Source organism: Tenrec ecaudatus, chromosome 6 (genome assembly GCF_050624435.1).
Source record: "Tenrec ecaudatus isolate mTenEca1 chromosome 6, mTenEca1.hap1, whole genome shotgun sequence".
NCBI classification, from domain to species: Eukaryota; Metazoa; Chordata; class Mammalia; order Afrosoricida; family Tenrecidae; genus Tenrec; species Tenrec ecaudatus.
In genome coordinates, this window is record NC_134535.1 from 52937883 (window position 1) to 52952229 (window position 14347).

The window sequence follows — 14347 nt, forward strand, 5'->3', positions numbered from 1 at the left end:
ATTTTACAAAATTTTCACAGAATTAATTTATGTAAGGAGAACTAATTTATTAAACACTTTACAGGTTATTCTTTCCACAGAGTAACACAGTAAGTAGTAAAATAATACTTGGCACAGTTATAAAGAAAATATTATTTAAAAGCCATAGTTTAAGATGTAATAATGCTGTTTTACATTTGTTAATATTTTAAATAAGTTCCTGGGGACATGAAAAAATTATGAAGAATAAAAATTCCAAGGAAGAAATTCATGTCTGGGCTGAGACTAAATTAAACTGCTACTTGCTAAATGATCAAATTAAGCTGATGTGAACCGTTCCCCGTGTGTCAACCTTACACACAACGTTAGCAGTGGATTACATTGGTTCCACACACAGGGCCTACGAAGTAATTTAATAGACGGTACACTGCTGCATGGCTGGCTCTGTATCACCTGCCTATTTCTGAGTTACAGATTTCATTTGTACTATGAGATGGTTAGTACGAAAGCATTCACATTGGTAGTATGTCCCATATAATTTTACATCTAAGAGAGCTGTCTTTTTCTCTATTTAACTACAGACATGTCATGTGCACTAAAAAGAATATTGTACCACAAAGAAAGAAAATGGCAACAACACTCTTATCCAAACTTGGAGAAAACTACCACAGTCTTCAGCTATTCATAAAAATGTAGTCGATAAAAATCACAACTGAGTTTTCATGGGAAGTGGCTCAAAATACAAAAATTAAAACAAAATTCTAGTATTGTATAAATAACTTTGAATTCAAAAAATATCTAAAAATTCCCCCAATTAGTAGTCAAAACTAGCAGAGACATTTGTAAAATTAACCAATTTCTTACATTCTATGACAAAAATGGCACAGTGCTATTGCCACCCACACCCTCTCTTTCCTTTTCAAAAATAAAGTACATATGCCAATTTTTCTAATATTAAAACACTCACATACACTAAGGGTAGTCGTTTTTGATGTGTGACTTGAGGTCAAAGGAACAACTATATATATATACATATATAAAAAAATGTACTCGGAAATACTGAACATCAACTATATACATTTTCACTGCTCCTCTTACTAAGGCAAGGGGCGGGTTATACCACGAGATTGCTTTAATACCTGTAATCTGCGTTTTACAGGAAATACTAATTTTACCAAGCATCAGACATGCAGTGAACTTGCAGGGTACAATGCCTATTAACAGCAGTATTAGACAGCACTAGAAGCTCACTAGCTATCTCCCTTTTCTTTTTGGTTGGATAAAATGAAATGACCAGCTTTAAATACACTAACACATATAGACACAAAGAGAAAACTATTTGATAAATTATTTATATACAGATACACATTCTTTACATTGGTCTAGGATCTGTTGTCAGTCTGACCACCCACCCCACCCACCCATCCACCCTCCCTCCCACCTTCCCCGTTCCCTCTCACAAGTTTCCCACAGGTTTCTCGAACCACAGTTTGCTACAGCACGTAAGAGGACTAAACCAAGTCTTACCCTGTAAACAGTATTTACGAAGCAAGTGTCTAGTAGTTCACCTTGAGAGTATGGAAAGGCTGTAACACAAATTGATCAGTGCATCATGTTTATAGTAAAAAATCTTTCTGAACTTTTTACACAGCTTTAATGAATTTAAAAACATTCAATATTGGGAAACTTGAAATAATCTTTGGGATTAAATTTTATGTTCTGATAGGTCATTTTTGAAAAACCACAATATACCATTAGTTTTTCTTTAATTCACATGTGCTATGTACAGAGATCATGCTCCATCTTTAGATAAATGCCATTATTTTTCCTAGTTTATTTTGCATCTTGGAATTTTAAGAAATATCCACTTATATCTAGAACTTAGAGTTTTGCATTAACTTATTTGTTCTGCCTTTCCTGTAAATATCACCTCAACTCTTAAAAATTATGCTGTTTGCACAGTAAATTAAATTCTAATTTATACTCACTGGATAGTGTCTACTAGTATACATCCTATGAAATTTATCATGCACTTAGTAGGGCTTTTAAGTTTGAACAAAATTATGTGACTTATGGTGCTCATGCAAGTGCTTTATTATCAGACCAGAAGACCCCAGAGCAAAGTTACTACAAATTATTTTACTGAACTAGAAACATCAGCCAGGCAACAGCTGATAGAAAATATTTTAGCACATTTTTTAAAAAACATTATTTTCTTGTGCCTTTGAAGAAACATTGCAGTAGATCCCTAATATGACCACATGATTTTTATCACATTACTTAGGTGTACATTCTAAAATGTACACAATATGAATCGGAATCAACTTGAGACGACTCTTCTGGAATGAGATGCAATTACTATCAGTTGTTAGGTGCTATTGAGTTGGTTTTGACTCTGTAGATTGCATCATAAACAGTAGCTTGCATCATAAACTGTAACCATATACTATAAATTTACTTTGAACTAGAATCAAGCATTTCTAATCAGTACATCATATCTGTCAACAGAATAAGTCCACGCTCTTTTCATGGAAAGTATTATGAGAACAAAACCCAAAAGTTGAGTAGGTTGGAAATTTCCACATGAAGAACTATTAAAATCCTACGGTATTTCTTCTTTCCAGTGGTGGCAGCGTGTTCTGTCCACGTTTACTTCTGTTAATAAAAATGTTGTCAAAAATGAAACTGTAAAATTAATTGTTAGCCCTACACACAGCATGCTATTGTTCCAAGGATGTGGATTCGAGAGTGAGAGAGACACGGACAGACACAGTTTTCAGGCACCACTCAGCTATCTTCTTCATTAGAAAAGATGGTGCTACACAAGCTGGTACCCAGATCCTGATATTTGGTCATATTCTATTGTATACTGCCTGGTCCAGTCCACAATAACAGGACGAAAGAGGCCACAGCATCGAAATTCAAAGAAGTCTATGACGTTTCTTATACATCCATGGCTAAAAAACAAATAGAACCCAAAGTAAGTAAACAGAGTCAATTAGAACAATGATTTAATATAACATTCAATATAATTTTGATGTTATTTTTCCTAACTGTAAAAACCCAACTTACATGTCAAATTGTACTTCCTATCTTTTGATCTATCCACCTATGACTTCTTTGTTGCACCCCAGTTTTGCCAACAATGATTTTATTCTATTTTGTTAACTTAATGGGTAATAAAATTCAATTTTAAAGTTATTCACATATGGATTCTTTCATTCCAGTGTCACATGCATTTTAAATAAATTTTAACAATTATTTTATAGATAGATGGATCTTTTGGAAAAAGGAAAATTAATTCCAAAACTGAGAAAATGAAAGAAAAAATAATTATAAGTAATATGGATTTGGGAGTAGACATAAGAACATTGAAATTAAAAATAACAGACAAAGGGATAAAGAGCAGCACCCCAGAAGTATTAGGATTTCAATAACATGATACATTTGGAAATGCAGTAAGCATGTGTACATACTTGAATGGGCTTTCAATAGATGTTGTTGTGACTTTAAAATGCTTGTATCTTCTGGCATTCATCCTTTCATTTGTAGTAATTCCTAAACATGATATCTAACAGGTAAAAGCAAGCAAGCCATTATTCCCTCTGAATGTATCATATTTTAAAAGCTTATTTTCAGGACTAGGATGGAGAGAAAATTATGAGGTCTGAATTTTGGTTTTCCAAGAGAAGATCGTTAAGTTCGTTTGCATGAGGTCATTTTCACTGTGTAGTCAGCTAAATGGGAAATATATTTAAAAACAGGTTGCTTGGCATTGTGCCCATGGACAGATTCTATTATGCACAAAGAAGTTCACCATTACCCTCCTTAAAAAGGAACTTTTTTAAAACCATATTTTAAAATAGTAAACAAATAATTATTTTAGATCATAAAAATTATACCATGAGCATAAAAGCAAAACGAATAGCATTATCAATCTAGCTTCTTATTTTATCTAATTGGATGTATTTGAACCCGGGACAACAGGAATATAAAGCGCTGTCTGAATGTCAAAAGTTCTTAATGTGAAACTAAGATACAACTATTGGTCTCTAGTTATCTGAATTAAAGGTGAATGAAAGAAACTAAAGTCTTAAAGAAGAATTTAATTTACACGAACCATACCTCTTCTAACATGAAACCAAAAGAACTAGATGGTGCCTGACTATCAATACAAACCATTCTAACCAGTGACACAGAGAAGGTCCTGGATAGAATGGGAGAAAAATTTAGAACAAAGTTCAATTTCCAAAAACCAGCAAGACCTATTGAGACCAAAAGAGAAACCCCTAAGATACCCTTTGAACTTGGCACTGAGCCTAACAAGATTGGCTTATAAAATAATATATCCAGGAGTAATGTGCTCCCTTCCACAATTAACTATGAAACTAAAGGATCAACATTTACCCAAAGCAAAGACGAAATAATAAAGCAGGAGAAGGGAAGCTGGATCAATGGGAACAACAAGCAGAATGGAAATGAGAATGCCGATACACTGTAAAAATTGTCCAATATCACAGTATAAAGCTAGATAAGTGAGAACCAAATCTGCTGTGTTCAATTTTATTTAAAATGTAATAGAAATATTTTACAACATTCTTACTATGAGAAAAAGAAGAGGAGGCTACAGATGTAAACTCAGGGCCATCAAGTAAATTTTGACTCACAGCTACCCTACAAGATAGGGGAGACCTCGCCCTGCGGGTTCTGAGACTTTGTGGTATCTCTTTATGGGAATAGAAAGCATCGAGTGGTTTAGAACTGCTGGCCTTTTGGTTAGCAGTCCAACAAGTAACCCACTAAGCCAACAAGAGAAGATAAATCCAAAGATAAAATCAATCACTGAAAGCTGGAATGTTTCAAAAGAGTATGAACTATTATGAACATTTTCAGTTAGCAAGCTGACAAGCACACTTATACATACCTGGTACATCTGACACATGAGAAGTACAGCCACCCACATGAAATGAAAAACACTGTTCAGAAACATCCAAAACATCCAAGGTGAACATGTGGCAATTTGAGTAATATATGTCCAAAATCCATCCTTGGTGTACGTGGTCTCACAGTGGAGTCCCCAGTCTAAACCAGAGCAAAAGTATTCATATGTACTCAATCATTCAAACACCCAATGTATGCATATGTTCTAGGCAATGCTTAGAAAACATGATCAGAGAGTCTAGATTCACTTCATAATTTTCAATAGCAAATGTTTCCTATACTTTTTATAACAATTATATGCTAATAAAATAATTTAATGGAAAAGCAATAACCAATCTTTAAAAATTTACTTTATGTTAGGAATAGTTTCTTGTTTAAATTGGCATTGCATACATATCATACTCAAAAGAACATTTCTTTATACAAAAATAAGAGGATATACCAAGGGCTGCAAAAAGTTTGTAGAAAACCACAATAAAAAGATAATGAAAATTTTCCTTGGCCTTTTTGAAGCTCCCTCATACATAAATGAGATTTTTCTCTGGAAGAGGCTAGAACACATAACCGGGCCACTGTGGTGCGGTGAACTTCTCCCAGCGTAGTCTCCTACTCTTTGAGAGCCGCTGCCATAAAGAGGAGCGGTTGCTGGCAGGGCTGTGTTTGAAAAAGGTCTCTGACTAGAGCCAGTCATCTCTATTTGTCAAAGTGGAGCAGCAGCATCCACTACATGCTTTGTGACAAGAATGTACTTGAAGGATAGTGCGTTTACATCAAGGGATGACCAAATCACCCTTTCCCAAAAGTAGGATATGAGACCAAGTGGAAAACAGCACTCCCAAACCTCTGTTAGATATGTTGATGCCTACACTAATTTCTTCTGCTTCACTAGTGAACAGATGGACAAATTCCTTGATAGTGATCTAAAGATCAGATCATTCTTTTTCAATCTCTGCTCCATGTACCACAGAGCCAGAAAGTAACAGGCTGAGATGTTTACTTCTAATGCCTATGAAATGGCTAAAGAGAATACATCAATCTGATAGAGCCTAACACAGTCAACCAAGGAAATTTTGTTGAAATCTCCTATTTGTTCTTAAAAAATGAAGCAAATTTAATACACTATTCCATAAAATCTCTATTTGAAGAGGTAGCAGCAGTTCCAAGACATTATTCCCAATTACCTATGAGGACAGAAATATGAGGAAAGCATCCCTCTGCCCAGGTTTCTTTTCAAACCAAGATCTAATGCATAATTATGTTGTGGCACCAAATCCTAAAGCACAGTAACTAGCACCTTCATTTAAACTTTTGCCAAAATGTGTTCTCAGCCCAAGAAAAAAAATACCATTTCTACTAAGGTATTAAACCTATATGGCTAAGTGAGTGAAAACTTACTCCGAAAAGGGTACTATCTATTACCTATCAATATTCTTAATAAGCAGTAATACCTTACTTTTCTGGATAACACAAGCCTTGTATAAGTTTAACTTCAAGTATATTTCCCCAAATGTTTAAACAAAGGAACTAGCACAAATACTGTTAAGAACTACTAGAGAAAAGCAAGCACATGATGTGAAAAATGTTGGTGTATTTCTCCCAGAAGCTTTTCAAAGCCTATTAAACCAACACATTTTTCAGTAGACAAGAATTCAAAACAGGGAAGTTGGTCAATAATTCTGTTTTCATATGCTACATGCTGAACATAATTTGATAATACTGAAATAGTTCTGTAGCTATTTTTCTCCTTTATGCTTCATTGTAGTAAGGTGCCCCACACCGTGATTTTTAGTTGAAAACTTTTGTTATTATAATCTGCTAATATGGTATCTGATTACGCAACATTTATGTTTTAATAAGGCAAAAAACTAATTGTACTCACAAGAAATGCAACCATAAATCATCCAGCAGATCATAAAAAGCAAGAAGAATAGGTAGCCCATAAAGTATCTATGGTTGCCTGCACCTGAAGAACAACACAGAGCAATTTTGTTCAGCTAAGAAAAAACAACTGGAAATACACCTTTTGGGGGTATGCCATGAAAGGTGTGATATAACTTTGACAATAATCACATATATTAACTATTTTAAAGAATGTTTTTCAATAAAATAAATGTTTTAATAAAAGTCTTAAAATAAGAATGCGTATAAAGACACATAAAGATGTGATGATTGCAATGATATTCATTCTGACCCAAATAAATCACAACGCCAAGGCTTCAATCTTACTCTTTGCTTCCTGAGATTTACTATGACCTGGTGTTGTCTTTACTTTTGTGAATGTTGTAATACGGGTTTTCAAAGGCTTCTCCCCAGCAGGGTCACAGCATCCCTGTAGTGCTTCCTTCCTGTAACCTCATAAGATATCAATCAGGGTCCTCTCTCAGACCACTTAGTCCATCTCATCAGACTATGTAGTCAACACTAAGGGATGCTGAGTTCTGATTTTGCATTCTGTTCTGCCACTGTACATGAAATTACTTCAAATATCTATACTACTTTATTTCCTTTAATTTAATTAAAGTAGAAAGGTCCTTGTTAACTAATGGGTAAAGTATGAAAGACCAGAAAAGGAAAGATAAATGTTATCAATCTTTTCCATACTTTGACTTTATAACCCCTTCCAACCCAACTAAGATAACTAGTTGGAAACCAGAAAATAAATGACGGTGAAGGGAATGCAGGGTGCCATAAAGCGCAGAAATGAACTTTTCTAATGTCTAATATTGCACTTCATTAGTTATCTAAAATAATTTAAGTACTTTAAATGAACAATATAATTAGAAAGTACTAACATAACTTACCTACACAGTTACCCACCCATGGGCAATGATGATCAAATTTTGCGATGCAGCGGTTGCACACACCACAATGTTTGGACCTCACTGGTTTCCGTATCTGTTAACAGGCATGTTAAAAGGACTATAAAAGGCCATAACCAAGAGAAAAACCGAACATTTACTTTCTCAAAACACAATTATGCAAAAGCAACTAGATTTCTTAGACTAGGAGTGCACCATAATTTCCAAACAAATAAAACCAAACTCTTGCTTTTTGAAATTTTAACTGGTAACAATAAACAGGATAAAGGTACTCCAGTATATAAACTCCCAAGATTGCAATAGAATGATGAATTTATAAAGTAACACAAATATTAAAAACAAAATTACTATTGCTAAGAATGTTTCTCTCCATTCCTTAAATTTCTGAAAAGTAAAAAAAAATTAAGGGTAACTGTGTAGGCAAGTTATATCACACACAAAATATCACAATCCAGGCTCCTAAACGCAGACCAAGTGTGATTAATGGTCATGATACTAATCACTCACTAATGAAATAAAATGGTTCCTTAGTGAAAGGAAGGCCAGACAGGTTTTGAATTAATAATGTTTAAAATATGCCTGTTGCCCAAATTACCAAATAACAGAATGTTGTCATTCGGTGAGCTATCAAGTTGGTTCTGACTCAGTCACCCCATGTGCCACAGAATGAACACCGCCCAGTGTGACAAACTGACAGACATTGAAAATACAGCATACACAAGACATCCGTTTCTCCTAAGCGCCTCTTGAGAACTCAGAATAAGCTATAGCATTTCCCTTGCTGAAATGTATGACCCTGGCTAAGAAAATGCACAGGAAGTTTAAATAACCACTATTTCTTACAGAGACCATAAAACCTAGTATTGAGCTCTTGACAGGCAAGAAAAATGTGTGTTTATCCTGTTTCAGTATTTAAGCCTTCTGAAAGGCTTTTTATTTGGCATTACTCTAAAACAGCCAAGTGAAGTTAACGCACTGGTGATCTTCACAAGTCTGGTAGTCTCAATGCTGGCTTTATAATCAGTTACTAACCCATCCCAGGAACAGTATCTGTAATATCACTCACTGGTGTTTCAACTAGTTTGCATAAGGTTATACACTATCTCCAGGTACCAAGGAAAAGGTATACAAGGACTGTGTAATTCTTTTATCTAGTAAAATAAGGCCAAAACACTTTTTGGTGTGTGAAATGTTAGCCTTGTTTTTGGGTATATTTCACCCATGGATTCCAAAAACGGCACCAGTTTCCCATCAGCTATAGTCTTTGTGATAGATGCCCAAACGTCCTCAAACTGCGGCCCGCGAGGACATTTACCCAGTCCGCCGGGTGTTTTTGCCCCATTTTGTTTTTTTACTTCAAAATAAGATATGTGCAGTGTGCATAGGAGTTTGTTCATAGTTTTTTTTAAAACTACAGTTCGGGCCTCCAACAGGTCTGAGGGACAGTGAACTGGCTCCCTGTTTAAAAAGCTTGAGGACCCCTGTACAAGACACCCTTCACTCTGCTTCCCCATTAAAAAAAAAAAAATCAACAAACAAAACCCCAAGGTATTTCAATGTAGCATTTAAATTATCTTTTAAGCATGTAGGAAACATTAAAAATTAAGGGAAAAGTGTACTATGTGAAAAATCTACATATTTCATACCAAAAGCACAGATTGCTGATAATGCACTTTCCAGTCATTCGACATATAAGAAACCAGAGCAGATATGTTCTAGCAAATGCAATTTCCTGAATCCGTGCCTCAAATAAGCCCAGGAAAAGGCCTAAAGATCAAGGCACGAAGACAAAAGCTTTTTTGTTGGACTGTGTAATCCATGGATAAAAGGAAAGGGTTATTAGCCACAGCTATCAAACGAAATCAAAGGAGGAGAAATCAGTAAGGGCATAAATCTATCTATCCTGACCTGAAATCCTCAGCTACGTAGCCCCTTTGGACAACATTAGTCAATTAAGTCTGAATTAAAGACTGCAAACAGGGCTCCTGAACTTAACAGTCTTGCTGATTCACTTAGAATAAGTCATTTTTATGAAACTGTTATGCACATGTGTTCTCAGGGTATGGAGCATTCTCATATAATGAATACCTCAGCCAATTTTAATAAGTGTATTATAAAACACTGTCTTTATTTTATAGCATAGGCTCCCAAGCTTATTTGGCCTACAACCCCCTTTTCAGGGAAAAAAAAGAAAGAAAAAAATTAGTGCCCCACAAAATTATTATATTTTATTTTATAACACATAATCCAGGAAAATGTATAGGTTTCTGCTTTTGCAACACCCCACTCCCCCTATTGTTCCAGTGGCTCCAGCAGGGTGGTATCACCTGCTTTGGGAAACTGCTTTGCAGCATGATATTATATACCTAGAAGCCTAGTGGCACTAAGGGTTCAGTATTAAACTGCTAAAACAAGGTCAAGAATTCTGACTGACAGTTGAAACCTACTCTGCAGGAGAAGAATGAGGCTGTTTCCATAGTCTCAAAAACCCTACACAGATACACTATGAGTCATAACCAACTCGGTTAATGGCAGTGGGTTTGGCTTTGGTGATTTTATTAACTATCTGCAATATTATTTAGAGGTGCATGATTGAATATAATAAAATTGAATATCATTTTTATGATATTGATAAAAATAGTCTTGCTCTTGCCGCTGGATATTTATTTACAATGAAACTACTGTCTGTATTAAGCAACTACATAACTTGTATGTCATATCGTAAGTACTTCATCAGTGAACATCTGACTATGCAAAAGAGAATATTTCTACAGAAACAGTTGTTTATAAAAACATTCTAGGCACTAAGACAGGAATACCAATCATGTGAATGATTCTTAAGCCTAGAGGAGGCCTGAAAACAAAGGAGAATGTAGCCATCATTCTAAAGCTATTATGAAAGTAGTGAAGTATATTTTGTATACTCTTTGATTGAACAATCATAATTATAAGAATATTAAGTCAAGCAATTTACATCGTATGTATAATGGAGGCTTTAAAAAGTTCATTGAACAATTGAATTAAAGTATGATGGAGTTTTTCCACAAACTTTTTGAAGTCCTCTTATAAAACTAGTGCTAAATTTCAAAACTCATTGTATAACCCTATCAACCATTAATCAATTAGTAATCTAATGTTGATTTTAATGAAATGCAATGTGTAACATAAAGGTATAAATATGCTCTATATTTTAGGTACTATTTGGGTTATTTCCTTTCATTCTGAAAAACGCTGTGGAACAGTTTGACAGTCTACATAATTTTAGGCATATGCGTTATAAGAATTAAGCTGAAAATAATTAACATATAAAACAGTTTTTGATTCTATATAAAATTCAAGTGTCTAGTTAATAAACAATGTCAAAATAACACCTAATTCCATAAACATATTTAACTGCATATACACTTGCATATAGGCATTCACATTAAGCCTGTTTGGAGGATATGTTGTCTTAAAGGCTATGTAATGAATTTTTTCATTTTGACCTTTGAAATACAAGTCCACTTTCTTAAAATGTATTTAGGAAAACAATGTATTAGGAAATTATAGTGAAACTCTGATTTTTAGGTGTTTTACTACTTAGCTTTTAGTTTACTGAGTTACATTTTAAGAGAGAAAAAGAGACTAAAACGTAGTTTGAATGACTGATGCCTCTAAATAAAAGTATGATCAGCTTCTACAAATAAGGGGAATAAGCACATAAGAAATGAGTCACCTTTTCACCATCTTTATTTCTATGGCTTAAAAGCCACTTTGGGGGAGCGGGGGGTGGGGGATAGGAAGGGAAGTGAAAATGTGCTTGCCTAAAGAAATTACTTCCTTGTTTCCCATCCCCCACACCTTCTAAGCTATGCCAATGGGAAGAGGAGGAAAGAATAAAGAATACTACCAAGCAGGTACTGCAGAAAATACTGAGGTCCAGACTTCCTGTCTCTGCAAGTTCAACTATCGTCTGTGAATTTAAAAAATAGCAATATTTTATTCAACATGGAAATCTTCCCCAGTAGACAAAGTTCCCCAACCAGTGAGTCATCAATATTAATCAATAAACAAGATGCTCATCTTTACTTTACCACGATTTTTCAGTTCAAGTAAAATACTTTATTCACTTACTTGTGTTATTTCATTGCAATAAATCAACTGTATTTCTTGGACATACAAAAAGGCAAGCCCAAAGTTAACCTGTACAGGTGTTGATGATATGAACATAATTCTAAATCCAATTAGAGCATAATCTTCGAACTGGGTTATGACTAAGAAAATCTGGCAAACTAATTAACAATAACATCTCAAAATATTGTAATTTAAGAGTAGCAATCTCTATGGAGCCCGGACAAAGGGAACAGACTACGAATGTGCCAGTCTTTTACTCTGCTGTGGATAGGAATAATTGATAAGCCTTGTTTTCAGAGTCAGAATAGAGCAGGCAATTTAGCTCTAGCTGAATTCTCTACTTACATGACGGCATTTAGATTACAAGCTCCATTTCCCTAAGTATCTGGGCTGTAGAACAAGGGGGCACTGGATGCCCAGAAAAGTCTTAGTCACTGCAATGACACATCTGTACCGTCAAGCCATTCATTGTCTGCAGGCCGACAGAGTCATTCCAAAAGACGCTTTTTCCTCTTTTCACTCTAATTAATCTGCTATTTAAACACATATGGTAAATCTGTCAGAGAAACACTGTATCTTGATACCTTTTTCTTTTGCTCTTCTGTGGCTTTAATAATTCCTGGATCTGATTTCCAAGACTTTCCAAAATTGTAGAAAAGTGCAACACTATTGACAAGGAATGGAAGATGGATAAATAAAAAGTTGAGATGTACATAGAGTTAAGGAATTTAAAGAAGCAATGGTAAATTAAAATTACATATAAAAATGTGTAATACATAAAATTATACCATGAAAGCTAATGCCCTACCAATCAACAAGCTGAGTTTTTTTTGCATCAAAATGGCTATATTTCCCATTACATTTATAATTAAATATAAAACATCAAAATGTGACTTCTTCATAAACTATACATCATGTAGGCTTTAACACTTTTTAAAGTCAGTGCAACACATGAAAAATTCAGTAAATACATATTTTCAAATGATCAGTTTTAACTGCATTAAAAATAGACTTTTCATGTTTCAAGTCAATAATACACTATCTATATGCATTACAAAGGTGTGTCTCAAATATCTAATTTCTCTTAACTCTAGGGAATTCAAAAAGGAAATATTTGCCTCCCCTCTAATTTAAAACTTTATATATGTACTGTGTACATTTGCCTAGCCAGAGATCTGAGTAAATGGTTATCATACCTTAATAAAGTTTAATTATCAATTAGGGTAGATGGTAGAATTCAGTGAACACACATTTTAAAGTTTGCCTTTTATGATGAGACTCAAGTTGATCTTAATTGTGGAAGACACACATGTATGGATGTGATGGAAACAGTTTGTTGTTGTTGCATGTTGCAGTACTGATTCTGACTCGGGGACCCTTTGTTCAAGCAGAACTGCCCTACAGGGTTTTCTAGGCTGTAAGACGACTAGATAATCTCTCCTAGAGATTCAGTCTCAAAACTCACAGAGGGAGGTAGTTGGACTCTGTCCTAGAGGGTACCTACAAGTTCAAATCCAAGCAGTAGCATTGAATGGTGAACTCAAGATTCAATATTATGCTGAAAGTCTTAGTTGGCGCTATCAGGCAAGAAAGGTAAATGAAACACATCCAATTGACAAAGTTAAACTAGATTTGCATAAACTATGATCCTATACGTAGAAATTTCTAAAGACTAAGGCAAGAAAATTGTTGGAAGGAGCAAAGTTTGAGCAGAGTTGAAGAGTAGCATACAAACATCAGTCAGATTCTTCTACAGTAACTGAGAGCTCTCTAAAGGAAATCAGAAAAGCAACACCATTTACAACAGCCACCCAAAAGTTGCAAGGGTTAGGAATAAACATAACCACAGAAACAGGAACTGTGCAAAGAAAACTACAAAACACTACCACAGGAGACCTACGTAAGTGGAAGAATATACCATGTTTACAGGCAGGAAGACTTAATATTATTGCAAAATCGTCATCCTGGCCACAGCAAGTCACAAGCATAACTCTGATCCAGATGATAGAAAAATAAATCACCAACCTTATATGGAAAGGAGAGAGAACCCAGATAAGCAAAATACTACTAAAGAAGAACAAAACAAGAGGCCCTCTTCAACGACAGACCTCAAAACCTACCACACAGCCATGGTATTTTAAAAAGCCTACCACAGGCACAATGACAGATGCACAGACCAACCGAATAGAACTGAACCAAGAGGTGAATCCACCGACTACAGATAACTACATTCATTATCAAAAAATACATTTTAATATCTGTTTTGAAGTACAACGCTGTCTGTGATGGATAATATCTGTCTGCATACACAGAAATATAATTAATACAAGTATTATATAATTTTTTTTGCACCAACCACTAAAGCCAGTGATGTAGAAATTGAAGAATTCTATCAACATCTTCCGTGGGAAATTGATCAAACATAAAATCAAGATGCAATGATCATTATCAGTGATTAGAAGATGAAAGTTGGAAAAGCTGAGGAAGGAATTATA

General features: G+C 34.7%; 1 protein-coding gene across 2 annotated transcripts in view; it reads right to left on the reverse strand.

The window, feature by feature from the left end:
- Window positions 1–14347, reverse strand: part of ZDHHC17 (zDHHC palmitoyltransferase 17) — a 95970-nt gene continuing 81623 nt past the window's right edge. For both annotated transcript variants that reach the window (XM_075551252.1, XM_075551251.1), the window contains exons 11-17: window positions 12437–12559; window positions 11629–11691; window positions 7722–7815; window positions 6800–6883; window positions 4904–5061; window positions 3456–3550; window positions 1–2936 (exon numbers count right to left, since the gene is read on the reverse strand). In XM_075551252.1, coding sequence (XP_075407367.1) covers window positions 2798–2936; window positions 3456–3550; window positions 4904–5061; window positions 6800–6883; window positions 7722–7815; window positions 11629–11691; window positions 12437–12559 — 756 coding nt within the window. In that variant the 3' untranslated portion in view covers window positions 1–2797. The remainder of the gene's footprint in view (window positions 2937–3455; window positions 3551–4903; window positions 5062–6799; window positions 6884–7721; window positions 7816–11628; window positions 11692–12436; window positions 12560–14347) is intronic.